General features: G+C 36.2%; 1 protein-coding gene across 4 annotated transcripts in view; it reads left to right on the forward strand.

The window, feature by feature from the left end:
* GLRB (glycine receptor beta) overlaps positions 1–12,790 on the forward strand; it is a 45,359-nt gene that overhangs the window by 12,459 nt on the left and 20,110 nt on the right. For all 4 annotated transcript variants that reach the window (XM_032444354.2, XM_015860995.3, XM_015860994.3 and 1 more), the window contains exons 3-7: positions 1,760–1,866; positions 4,378–4,445; positions 9,410–9,639; positions 10,620–10,702; positions 11,853–11,993. In XM_032444354.2, coding sequence (XP_032300245.1) covers positions 1,760–1,866; positions 4,378–4,445; positions 9,410–9,639; positions 10,620–10,702; positions 11,853–11,993 — 629 coding nt within the window. The remainder of the gene's footprint in view (positions 1–1,759; positions 1,867–4,377; positions 4,446–9,409; positions 9,640–10,619; positions 10,703–11,852; positions 11,994–12,790) is intronic.

A 12,790-nucleotide genomic window follows, 5' to 3' on the forward strand; every position in this document is an offset into this window, starting at 1 on the left:
AGAACCCTGTATTAACATGCTTCTGCTGTGAGATTCAGATCTCACAAAATTACAGCTTTATTCCTCTTAATTGAAGAGACAAATAAACCTGTCAGACTATCAGCTGTATTTAGCTTTCTTTTGCTGTTTGATGCTCACTCATTTTATTTCTCAAGCTTCTTTTCTCATTTCCTCCTTGCATTTTACAAGCGTCTGTATTTAGTTTATGTGTTCATATTGTTCCACATGGTTCAGATCATCACTGTTTAATGACTATTGCCATCATTACTATTTCATGAACTTCTTTGAATAATGCATTTCAGAAATATAAAACAGATTGGGATCTAAGTCTGCTCATTAGTTTTGGTTTGATATTTCACGAATAATGGGTATATATGATTTAGAAACAAACTCCATAGCTTGTGCTTTATAAATACAACTTCAGTAGGCACCTGATGTAGGTGTGTTAGGTGTTAAGATGTGTGACTTGCAAGGAAGCAAAGCCACAGATCTTTGTGTATTAGATAGAGTGTATGAAGTGCTTGCCTACCTTTTTTTTTTCCAGTTAAATTAATATTCTTTTCAATCTTGTTCCGGTTACAATAAAGTTAACAATTAGCTTTATGTCTTCATGTTGTCCAGTTAGTGGTATCTGCAAGGAAAACATATGGAGCCGGTTCATGGTATTTCTCTCACAGCCTCTTCTTTGGTGAAGGCCATCACTGAATATTGAACGAAAACTGTGAGGAGACAGAAATAAATCAGTTCTTTTAAGTATGTGATGATTCAAATTCAAGTCAAATAAGAAAAGCTGTAAACACAACTTTAGGAAAATGTTTTGAAGGTAAATTTATCAGTTATTTGAAGAGGTTAGAAACCCTGCTGTTATTTGATTGCTACAACATTCTCACAGGGTTATTGTACATACAGTAAAGACATACTACTGACATTTTTATGTGGCATGTTGGTTATTCTAATGACAGAGAGTCAGCAAAGTACTCAAAAAATGACTGGAAAGCTGATTACAACAGTTCAAAATTTGAAATCACTACTGAACATATTCTACAGACGGCATAAATGTTCATTTACAGGGCATTAGCAGCCTGTTATTGGTGGGATGGAGATCTGTGCATCTTACTCTTGCTTTTTATTCCTCTCATTTTTGTGTTTCTCTTGTAGCTGTATTTACCTGTCATAAGTCCTTCTTAATTTTACTGATGGTTTTAATTTAATACCCAATATTAATAATACTTACAATAACAAGGTAAACAAAGATGTTTAAGATTACTCTGAAAAACAACCTGCGTGCAAAGCCTTGCTTTCCATAACAAAGCTTTCATTACTACTTGTTTGAGGTCTTGTAGGGCTCACTGGTGCTGGCAGCTGAAAGTCGGGAGCTGCCAAAGCCTCTGTGTAGTTTGGCACCTAAGAAGTGCCTGTCAGTTTACTTGTGTTCCTAATCTGACAGTCACTATAAATAGTTCAGGTGGCTGTTTTCTTCTGATGAAGTTATCATGTCCTTCTGGATACGTGTACTGAGGGAAGGAGCAGTTAGTGAAATTCTTACTTATTTACAGTACTTATTATCTGTTGTCTTTCTTAAGTTTGCAGCTAGTGTATGTTAGAGAGCTGTCATGTTTGTCACAGCTTCTTGAAAAGTATGGAAGCATCACAAGCAAGTGCGTGATGAGACTGCTTTGCTTGTGAGACGGCACAGCTTGAAAATGAATTAACTTTAAGCACACTGTCTTAGTAGTAACTAATGCATTTCTTTTTACAGCCAGCAATCAGCTGAAGACCTTGCAAGAGTACCTGCTAATTCTACAAGCAATATCTTGAACAGGCTATTACTCAGCTATGATCCCAGGATAAGACCTAATTTCAAAGGTTTGTCAGAGATTTCTGCCTTTTTATTTGGCCCTTGTAATTTAACTTCTGTTCTTTTCATGCACAGAAAGTTTATATAGAAGTAATATTCACAGCTATATTTACTTCTAAGAAAGATGAAGTTTTTGCTACAAGCTTTAACTGTAGGAGGTATTTCCTGGATTTTTTTTAGATGAAATATAATATATTGGGTTTTCAAGATCATAATAGCATCCAATTCTTTATTATTATTATTAAATTTTTCTGGCAGATGTTTTTTAAGTTGAATTCGATTTTGTAGAATGCATTTTTAATATATGTCTTTATTGCTCCATTTTAATTAGGCTTTAGTAGTATCCTTGCTTTACAGTATTTTAAACCACTAAAATTCTCTATAGGGATCCTTTAAGATAAAATTTGAGATTGGCAGTTTCACTGTTTGGAAATCATGCAAAATACAGTTTTGAAGATATGTTAATGATAGTGCTTACAAGGTTTGGGATTTCAAATAGATGATGAATTTAAGCATGTGTGATTCTGAGATAACATTGTTGCAAGCAACTGTTGTAGGAATCTTCCATGTAGGCAAATGTGATTTTCTTTCATATACAGAAAAGGCTGAAATACATATAGTCTGCAAAACCTGTAGTGGTTATACAGCTTCAAGTTGTACTTTTCAGGAACTAGATTATTTCCCTGCTGGAAAAAAGACAGGATTTTTTTTTATATTACACACGATGAAGTTTACATACATTCTTTGTACAGCTTAATTATACTTAGGTTAGGAGTTACTGTAACACATAGCAATAGCATGAGAACTTTGGATGTCTGTAATCTGTATTGTGCTTTTGAAGAGACCAGTTTCAGATTTCGGATTCTATTTAACCAAACTTTAAAACTGCATTAAACTCAATTCTTAGCAGGTTTCCTTCATCTCTCTTATTCCCTGTAGAATCACATTTATGTGTTTGCCACAAAAAATAAATGTCTATCCTCTGTTCTACCTGCTCCTCAGCACAACAGGCTTGTAGCCACTGGTAGAGCATATTGCAGATTGATTTGTATTTCTGATATCCCTGATGGCACTCTGATTAGAATTGAGTCTGAAGAAAAGGACAGGACATTTAATGTTAGCTTACAAAGAAGTGGAAAAAAAGAACATTTTCTGACAAGTGATTTGCCCGTGTTAAAATGTTCCTCACGCATGACTGGCTTCCTTGGGCTGCAGTTCCTATTCAAATCTGATAGGGACTCCTGGCTACCAGTGGTGCAGCAGGTATTCTGTCACTGGCGTAAGGCATTAAATGCAATATTCCACTTAGTGAATAACTGAAAGAACTACACTTAACTGATCCGGCTGACAAAAAACAAACTGGTTCACTGAAAAAATGAAATTTTATTTTTAGTGATTTTCTGATGAGCCATGAAAACTTACTAAGTTTGAATTTATGTTTTATATGTACCCTGGAATATTGTATGTAGATGAGCCAACTATTAAACAAGACATTACTTTGTAATGTAGTTGTTCTCTCTGTCCAGATAGTCTTATACTCTTACATCTTTTTTGTTTCTGAAAATAGAAAGGATTCCACTGAGCTAAGCAGTTGCAGTAGTGTGACAACAGATGCATCTATCTAGTGTGTGTACTGACTCTCTCAACATACAGGTGCTAAATAAAACTAGTGAACCATAATTCTCATAACCATCAGGCTACTACCCCCCACTTCATGATAACCCTCTGTTAACACCAGATAGATGACTGCCTATCCATTCCCGCAGGGTGACAGAGGGCAGATGTAGCAGCTGTCACACCAGCCCTCTTCAGCTATAGTAATCCTGGCTGTGGAAAAGAGACAAAAAATCCAGTCCATCTTGATATCTTCACAGCTGCTGGCTTCTCAAAATTTTTCTTGCCAAGTTGATAATCATTGTAAAATGGAGCAGCCTTTTGCTTCTCTCCCCCTCAAGTTAGGTAGCTGTGAAATCTGCATGAAACAGTTTTTATCCCCTCTATGTACTCTGGTACATTTATACACTGGACTTGCACGAAGTAGTATCCTCTTACAGTTTAAGTAAATATGTCATCATAAATCATGAACAGTTACTTGGGATGATAGATCAATGTTGTATCTTTGGCAGTTGAATGTGTCCACCACTAGAGATGTGAATTGCCTCTGTCTATTGCACTGCATGTAAAAGTAATATTTTTGGATGGTGGATTCTATGATAGCAGGATATCATGGAATTTGAAAATGGCTCATTGACTTGTGGTCAATGAAATGCTGTAAGCTTAGTGCTCTGGAATTAGAGGTTTTTTTTTTTTGTTTTCTTGTGAAAATGATTCTTATGGCTTCAATGCAAACAGATTATACCATAGCTTTTGAAAACAATCTGTATATATTAATTTGAAAATACAAAGTTATAAAACGTGTTTCACATTGTGATACCACTCAAAGGCAGCCACAAAGGAAAGATAATGTACCTTTACTGGATTGTGCAAATGACTAGAAATCTTTTATTTTCTTTTTAAAGGAATTCCAGTCGATGTGGCAGTCAATATCTTCATTAACAGCTTTGGGTCAATTCAAGAGACGACTATGGTAAGACTGAAATGCACTGAATGTAGCATGCATGTAGATTTTCTTATCCATTAAAAATTCAGGCTGAGGATTATGAAACATAAACTGTACGTGATTGTTTTGACTGCACAGACTGAGAGGTGATGGGACTAGTGATAGACTGTGCCTTTCGCTGTAAATCTGTGAATCTGTTTAATTGTTTTTTTGTCACAGGTTGTCATAGCTTTTAGAGTCTGATGTGTGTGAAAGGAAATCTGAAAAATGTGCAAAGTGAACATACATGCAAAGATCTCAAGCATGTATGTTCTGTGTTCTATAGGTTTCTGAGGGGTAAGGAGTAGGAAGAAAAAAGTGGTGGACTATTGGTGACCTTACTGTCCTGTTTATTTACTGTGTGACTTTTCCAATAAATACTGTGAAAAATATCAGGGAAAAAAACAACACATTTCATTATTTAAGATATTATGACCCAGTCTGGGTTTTTCTTTTGTTTAAAAAACTGTTTTGCCCAGTACATGAGAAGCCACAGCCAGGGCATATACTCAGGCTCTGGAGTCCCAAGGCACTGCCACATCATCCACTGAAGAAACAGGTGCGATGCTTTGCTGGGTCCAGAACATGGGGGCAATTCCTCAGATCTGGTTGCTTATCTACTGCTGTGGCTGAGGCAGCATTCCTAGTCCCAGTGGCAGAGAAACAATAAACCACAGTAGAGCTAATAAATAATAAAACACCTTTTGTTGCACATCAAAATCAGTACCTGCTTAAAATTCAGAACCAGTTCATGTGTTACTCTTAATGACATTTCAGTGAGGCTGTGGAGTTGCTCAGAGTTAAACAGATGCAATGGCTGAAGTAGCTTTTGAGCAGATTGGCCAGAAATTCCTGTTTCATTGCTAGGAGTGAATAAAGGATTTAGAGTTGATTGAAAATGATAGTAAGTCAGCTAATGGCATTAGCAGGAAGTGATATTAAAACAAAGAATGTAAGATGAAGATATTTTGAGATTTATTTCCTGAAAACAAAAGGAGGACTGGAGTTTAAAGGAGCAGGGAGGAAAAGGAGGAAAGTAGGAGTGAAATGAGTATCTAAAATGGCAGGTATATTAAACCAGATGGCCCTTTCAAGTTTTTGAGATTTACTACATGCTTTAAAAAGTGACTTTTACAGAGGCTTTTTTACAATTAACCGCATCCTAATAGTAACAAAACATGGACGTAAGGCGTGTGCATCTCTCAAAAAAATAAAGTATCCTCTCTACAGCAATGCATATATGCCTGCCTGTGAATTCCTGTCTAGTCATTCACAGATTTAGTAGTATGTTGTGTAAGATAGTCATGCTTTCCTTCATATTTTAGAGCTTCAGACACCATCCTCATGTTATGCTTTTATTTAAATTTCTATGTCCAGCCAATTTTTGTGATGCCTTGGTTCACAAGGGCTAGCTTTTTTGTCTGAACTTCATATTTTCCTTCCTTATCATATGTAATAATAATGTTTCTCCATCATCTGAGTTTGATGGGGAATCTCATACATCGAGAGTATGACTCATTCTGCAAAAGACTACGTACTTGGACAAGTTGCGCAGTCTGTTTCAGCTGAACACAGGAGGATCATAGCATGAAAGTGAATATATCAAAACAGAGATGGAGCAGGAGGCAGAGGTGGGTGCTGAGACAGGCACATTATTCATTCAGGGTTAAAATGGGGAATAAAACTGTTGCTAGACTGAGAGGAAGGAAGGCAGGCAGATACATTACTGGGACCAGAACTCTGTAAGCCTGTCCCCTGTGGGCATGAAGGGTTGTCAGGTGGTGTACCAGACTGCTTTGTCAGTGTCAGTGGCCTTAGACTGGCCAAGGACATGGGAAGTAATTTTATGACTTAATGTCAAATTCACTATTTGGCTCCTTTGGTGAGAATCAATTATTTTTGCTTTCTATCTTTATTGTCCCGTAACTATTGACTTTCTTAGCTGTGCAATTTGCTCTTCACCAACAAAAATAGAGTGGTTGACTGCCTGCTGAGGCAGAGTCTGCTTTAAGAGAGAAAGGATTTTGTTGTAGAAAAGTGTTAACAGGTTAGAAGCAAGATTGTTGGAGGCATAACATTGATCCTATGTCCATTCTATACAGTTTTAATCGAACTTGTGCAAAAAACAAAAGGCAAACGATTGCTCCATTTCTAGTATAAGTAGAGTTCATGTTGTATTGTTGAGTACTAGAGAGAATTTCCACATGTTCCCACACATATCAAGCAAGTTAACTGGGGAAAATTAAATGAACAAATAAATAAATAGCAACTACAGAGTGAATAAGAATTTTTACAGCTAAAACAGAGGAAGGCTCATACCAGAACTGCTACTTTTCAGTAAGCTCCCTTTGCTTGAACTCCTGTATCTTGTTGTCTTTTGGCTTTTTAGAGTACTTGTCTAGGATCCCCATGCTAACTCTTCCAATTTTCCAGAGATTGCTTTAGAGTACAGATTTGTAGGGTAATATAGGGATTATGTTGCACTTAGGAACTGTTATAGACAAGTCAGGGATTTCTAGGGATAGCTCCTTTATTTTATAAATATTCATAAGGCTATAATGTTTTAGCTGTACTAAGGATCTGACCTTCTGTCTACAATGGCTATTCATTCTTAAGGTTTGTATTTGCAGTGTAACCTTTCTTTTCTAACTCAAAACCCACTTCCTTCTCCTCCTTTAATTTAAAAACTTACAGAAAAGTCTTCTTAATGTTCATGCTTTTATTTAACTTTTCTTCTTTTAATCATATGAATGCAATTTGCTACATTAAAAGACAGCACTCTATGACTACTCTGTTTAAAGAGAGTGCTGTTATGCTTTCTTTGTATCATTGTAGGTCATGTAGAAAAAGCCTTTCATGATCTACTGTGTGCTCCAGTTTTCAGAGAGAGAAGTATTGGCTATGCCTAGCTTCTGGCCTGAGGAGTTTTTCTGGCCACATGCCCACTGTTTAGTAGGTTGCATTTGAAATATTTCCTAGAAGTCCTCCCCTTTCAACTTCCCATGAAAACAGCTTGCCTTCTGTTGGAGTTTAATGGGAAAGCAAAGCCGTATAGAATACTTCAGTGATTTTTTTTGCCTCCACTGTTCTTGTCTTACTGGTAATGATCATCTCTTTTTTTCCCCTATAGACAGGCTTTTGAATTTTTATTTGACCCCCTTTTACTTCAAAATATTGATCATTTTGCAATATTCAATAAACATCTGTAAAATTTATGGGAGGGAGACCATGTGGCTCATCCAGACCACTTTTTCAAGCCTACATTGAACCTAATTGCAGTATAAGTTCTGAATCTGAAAATGTATTACTCCATTTGGGAAACTATGCAAATTAATAAATGTTGCCTCAGATCTTTCTGTTTAGTTTTGATGCTTTGGTTTTAGTTATAATGCAGTGGAGAAAAACATTACACAGTCTGTTGTAGTAAAGAAATACCTGGGCTGGACACGGGAACGTGTGCAAAGGGGATTAACAGAGGGAATCAGTAGGGCAAACTACTCTGCATGAGATCCTAATCAAGAATTAGCATAAGTATCTCAACATGGTACTTGCTTTGGACTGTAAATATATAGCTTATACCTAGTGTTGCAGAAGAGAATTCACAATATATCAACAGAAAAATGCTTAAGAAGATACTAGCATGTACACTACGCTTTGTTTTTTTTTAATGTTGAATTCATTGCCAAATAAGAAATGTGTCGTGAGCCATCACTCCCAGATATCTCCCTTTTTTAAAAATAATTGTAAAACCCAGCAGCTGTAATCTCAGGATGCTTTGTGCCTAATAAATAATTATTACAAAAAAACACACTGTAAAAAATACAGCTAGGAAGACTACAGAGAGATTTACTTTAATTATAGAATCTGATTTTATTTTTGTCTTCTACTTTGTTTTAACAATATCTCTGTTCATTTCTCTGTATGTGATCTGCCTGATTTACATTTGCATTAAAAAAAAAGAGGCATTTGATTAAATATAAATCTGAAAAGCAAAAAGACTTAGATGTAAGACTGAAAAATCATAACTGACATACAAGGTCAGATTTTTTCCTTTGGATGCACACAGCTTTCACTGAGGACAGTGCGCATGTGGGTTTCATTCTGCCCTAAGACACATGCTACTCCAATTCCCAACAGCAAAATTTGGTTCTCATTGAGCATGGTTGTCCATCCTTGACTAAAACTCCTGCTGAATTTGGAAGGAAGTTTCCTCTATGTAATATCTTGATTTAGTCTTAATTTTTGTGACCTGTTCCATGCCTGTTTTCACACATGCTGCCTCAGGGCTTATGTTGTACAGTCACCAGTTTTCCTACTGAAATAGCCCCAGATCACTATTAGAGGTCCCAAAGCTGTAATCTGTGTTTGTAATTTAAAGTCTGCTATCTTCCTGGTCTGTTTTCTACTTTTATGGTGTGGCGTATTGCCATCACTGTGCCATTAACGAAGTGGAGAATGCTTTTATAAGGTGTTATATTGCCATCAGCATGCTACTTAACCAACTGTATAACAAACAGGAGTTTACACTTCCAGGATTCACTGGTAGAAGTGATGCTGCGCTAGCAGCTGCAGTAAATCAGTGTAGTCAAACAATGGCTGTCTCTGTGCTGCTGCCTACTTTTCTTTGTGCCTGTGTAACATGGCTACTGTCAGAGGGGATGAAGAAAGAATCCTGGGAGGTCCTTTCCTTTAAAAAAAAATTAATAATAATAATTAAAAAGATTATTCAAATCTGATATATAGTCTATCTGCTATTAGTAGATTGCCTTAAAATTAGAATGTACTAATACTATTTGAATAATGGTTCATACCTACATTTGTGATAGAAAAATCAAGGCATGAATTGCTTTTCTTCTGTGACTCTGATAGAATGGTATTCTTTCTCCTTAATTGTTTTTTTTTTTTTGGCTAGGTTTTTGTCTGGTCTAATTCTTATGCATTCTCCCCATCAGGATTACAGAGTGAACATCTTTCTAAGGCAGAAGTGGAATGACCCCAGACTCAAACTGCCCAACGACTGGAGGGGTTCAGACACTCTGACGGTGGACCCAACAATGTTTAAGTGTCTTTGGAAGCCAGATTTGTTCTTTGCAAATGAAAAAAATGCTAACTTCCATGATGTCACTCAAGAAAATATCCTTCTTTTTATATTTCGGGATGGAGATGTCCTAGTCAGCATGAGGTATTTTGTTGATAAATTCATACTCTTCCTGACTTTAGTCAATTCACGACTTGCTGGGAGATACACATACTGTTAGCCTTAGTAACACTGTTTTTGATTAACATTTAAACATATGTGGCAATTTTTAAACAATGCTGGCAAAAATGAAATGTATGAAAATGCATCGGGAGATGTTTCAAAACATGTAGGTTGATAGCACAGGATGTGCTAAAATTTGAAATGTATGTATGTTAATATATCATTTTAAAGGAACATATTAAGTAAGCTAGTACTAGTAACAACATTTAAACCTTTTATATAGTTACCTATTTTCTGGAAGCATAATAAAATGGGAGAAAGTTGTGCTGTCATTTAACAAGACCTACACAGGTTGGAGAGTTGGGCAGAGGAGAAACTTATGGGGTTCAACAAGGGCAAGGGCAGAGTCCTGAGGAGGAACATACATCAGTATAGTTTAGGGGCTGACCTGCTGGGGAGGAGCTCTGCAGAGAAAAAGCTGGGTGTCCGGGTGGACAGCAGGTTGACCATGATCCAGTTGCATGCCCTTCAGGCCAAGAAGGCCAACTGGAGTGCACTAAAAAGAGCGTGGCCCGCAGGTCGAAGGTGATTCTTCCCCTCAGCATTAATGAGGCTGTATCTGTATCCGCTGCTGGAGATGGATTTCTTTTTGGTGTGGACCTTTGGTTTGGTTGTGTCTTTAAGTCTTTTTTAGAAGACTTTTGCCATGCACTAGTAGTCCTCAAGTTTGTGAAATTCTGTATGTTTAACACTGCATTATTAGACTACTAGAGGTACTTAGATTTCTGGTAGATACCCAAGTTTTGAACTGCTATTTATTATAACTTCTGTTATTTTTTTCCTGCTATTTTAGAAACTGTGAGTCAAATACCTAGGATTTTTATTTATTTATTTTTCTCAGTGCAATCTGCTCCTTACATGACAGCTCACCCTATTTCTGTATTCTCTTTCTGTATTTTTAGATTGTCTATTACTCTGTCATGCCCTTTGGACTTGACCTTATTTCCTATGGATACACAGCGCTGCAAGATGCAATTGGAAAGCTGTATGTAAAGTCATCTTTGCATAAAAACACATTTTGTAATGAATCTTGAAGTGAATATTCACTGTTTCCCACCAACATAAATTTCCCTATGAAAAGTGTTTCTTATGGTTATGTCACCATGCACTCTGATTCGAGCTTTCGCTATTAAATGCAATGACAACAAATCAGTATTACAGAAACAACTGCAATTAGCTTAGTAGAATGGAGACATATTGTTTGGAAAAAAGAATCCACGGTTTCCCCTGGTGGTTTTAACTTCCACAGCCTCTGTTTTTTGTACAGTGTCAGGGTCCATTTTATCCCCTTGCGGATACTTGTGTTACTGATAACTCCTGAGGTACTGTAACAAAAGAAGATTATTTGATGCCAATATTTGAGAGCATTTTGTATGAAAACTTTTCAGAACGGTTTCAAGATTTGTTGTGGATGTGTGCAGACATCTCTTCCCTGCTAGTCCTTTTTTTGGTCATCTTGTGATCTGATCTTACAAAGGGGCTACTACCACTACCTCTTACATAGTGGTGATGTATAAGTCATGCTTTAGATATATGCTGGGGTCTCTCTGTCTTCAAGAGACTTTGATGGTGCTGACGTACTGACTTGATTTCAATAGGGCTACATGCCTACTTAAATTTCCTGTTATGTATTTCCTGATTTTATGAATCAGGGCTTTTAATCTGAACAACTAAGTAAAAAGGTTTTTTTCACACAAAAGCCAAATAATTAGATAATCAAGTAGTTATTAAGTAGGTGCAGTGTTAATTTATGTTGTAGTTACTAGGACTTGTGAGCATAGTTGAAATTCAGTATGTTTTTCATGCTTTACTGAAATGGAGTATGAATGATCACACAGAGTTTAAAGCTGTAGAATCTAGAGCTTTGCTTTGTTTAGACAGTGATTTCTGTAATAAACACCTCTCAGTCATTGAAATATTGCCAATAATATAGTGTTCCCCCTGCTAAGTCTTAATATAGAACTACATAAAAATTCAGTTGTGGATTATCATTTTTTTCTTATTCTTTGAATAGGAAATTAAAAAATTGAGAAAGAAATATATGTGGTAAATACATGCTAGATTTTATTGCTGAGATTACTTTGACTTTGATTAAGATGGGACATTAAATAATAATTATTGTTTTGTCCTTGTAGTTGGTTACACAACTGATGACTTACGCTTTATCTGGCAGTCTGGAGATCCTGTACAGTTAGAGAAAATTGCTCTGCCTCAGTTTGATATTAAAAAGGAGGATATTGAATATGGTAACTGTACCAAGTATTACAAAGGCACAGGTAGGTGATATAAGTGGTTTTCATGGTAAAAACTTTAAGCTTCCTTCTGTTACTATTTGTAGATAATGATTTATTCTCCAGTACGTCTTACATTTCATGGGAGGAAATTAATTACTTTTAGCTAACCCATAGTACATGTCATTGTAACAATCACATATAAGTACTGCAAACTAATTCCAATACTTAAAGTCTAGATTGAGAATTAAATGAAATTAAATATTTTTCTTGATTTATGTGTCCCTGATCTTGCCAGTCTGGTTAATTTTCTATTCTTGAAAGCACTTTTCTGATGGGCAATTCATGTAGAATTGTGCTACCTGAAGCCAAAGTAGGGTAATTCGGGTTTTCTCTTTTAACGTTTGTTCCAAAAATTGATTGTATTAGAGTGCAACTTTAAATTTTTTTTCCTGAAGGCTCTTCTTTTCTCTAAGTGTTCTTGAGATGTGTCACCGCAGAAAGCTGTTTGCAGTCCTTAGCTCTGTATTGATTCGGTCCTGAGATTGTATTTGAGTGTGGACAAAAAAATTCTGCAATGCTTTCTGGCTTCTAACTATTTATCATTTCTACTTTGATTAATTTCTGCCTATAATTTTATCCAAACTACTCACATACTGTGGCAACAACAAGACTTTTCATAACAACTCAAGTCAGCAGGTTGTGTTTTAGTCAGTGCTATTACATCATATGTACTAGTCTCCCATTAAAAAGAAGACAGCTGTGGCACTGAAGCTTTTCTGCAAGGTTCCTTTTCAAGTTTCTTGCTGACTATTAAGCTGCTGTTGAGGGTCTGTTACTTA

This window comes from Coturnix japonica, chromosome 4, assembly GCF_054131305.1.
Source record: "Coturnix japonica strain WE chromosome 4, WE-NBRP24, whole genome shotgun sequence".
NCBI lineage: Eukaryota > Metazoa > Chordata > Aves > Galliformes > Phasianidae > Coturnix > Coturnix japonica.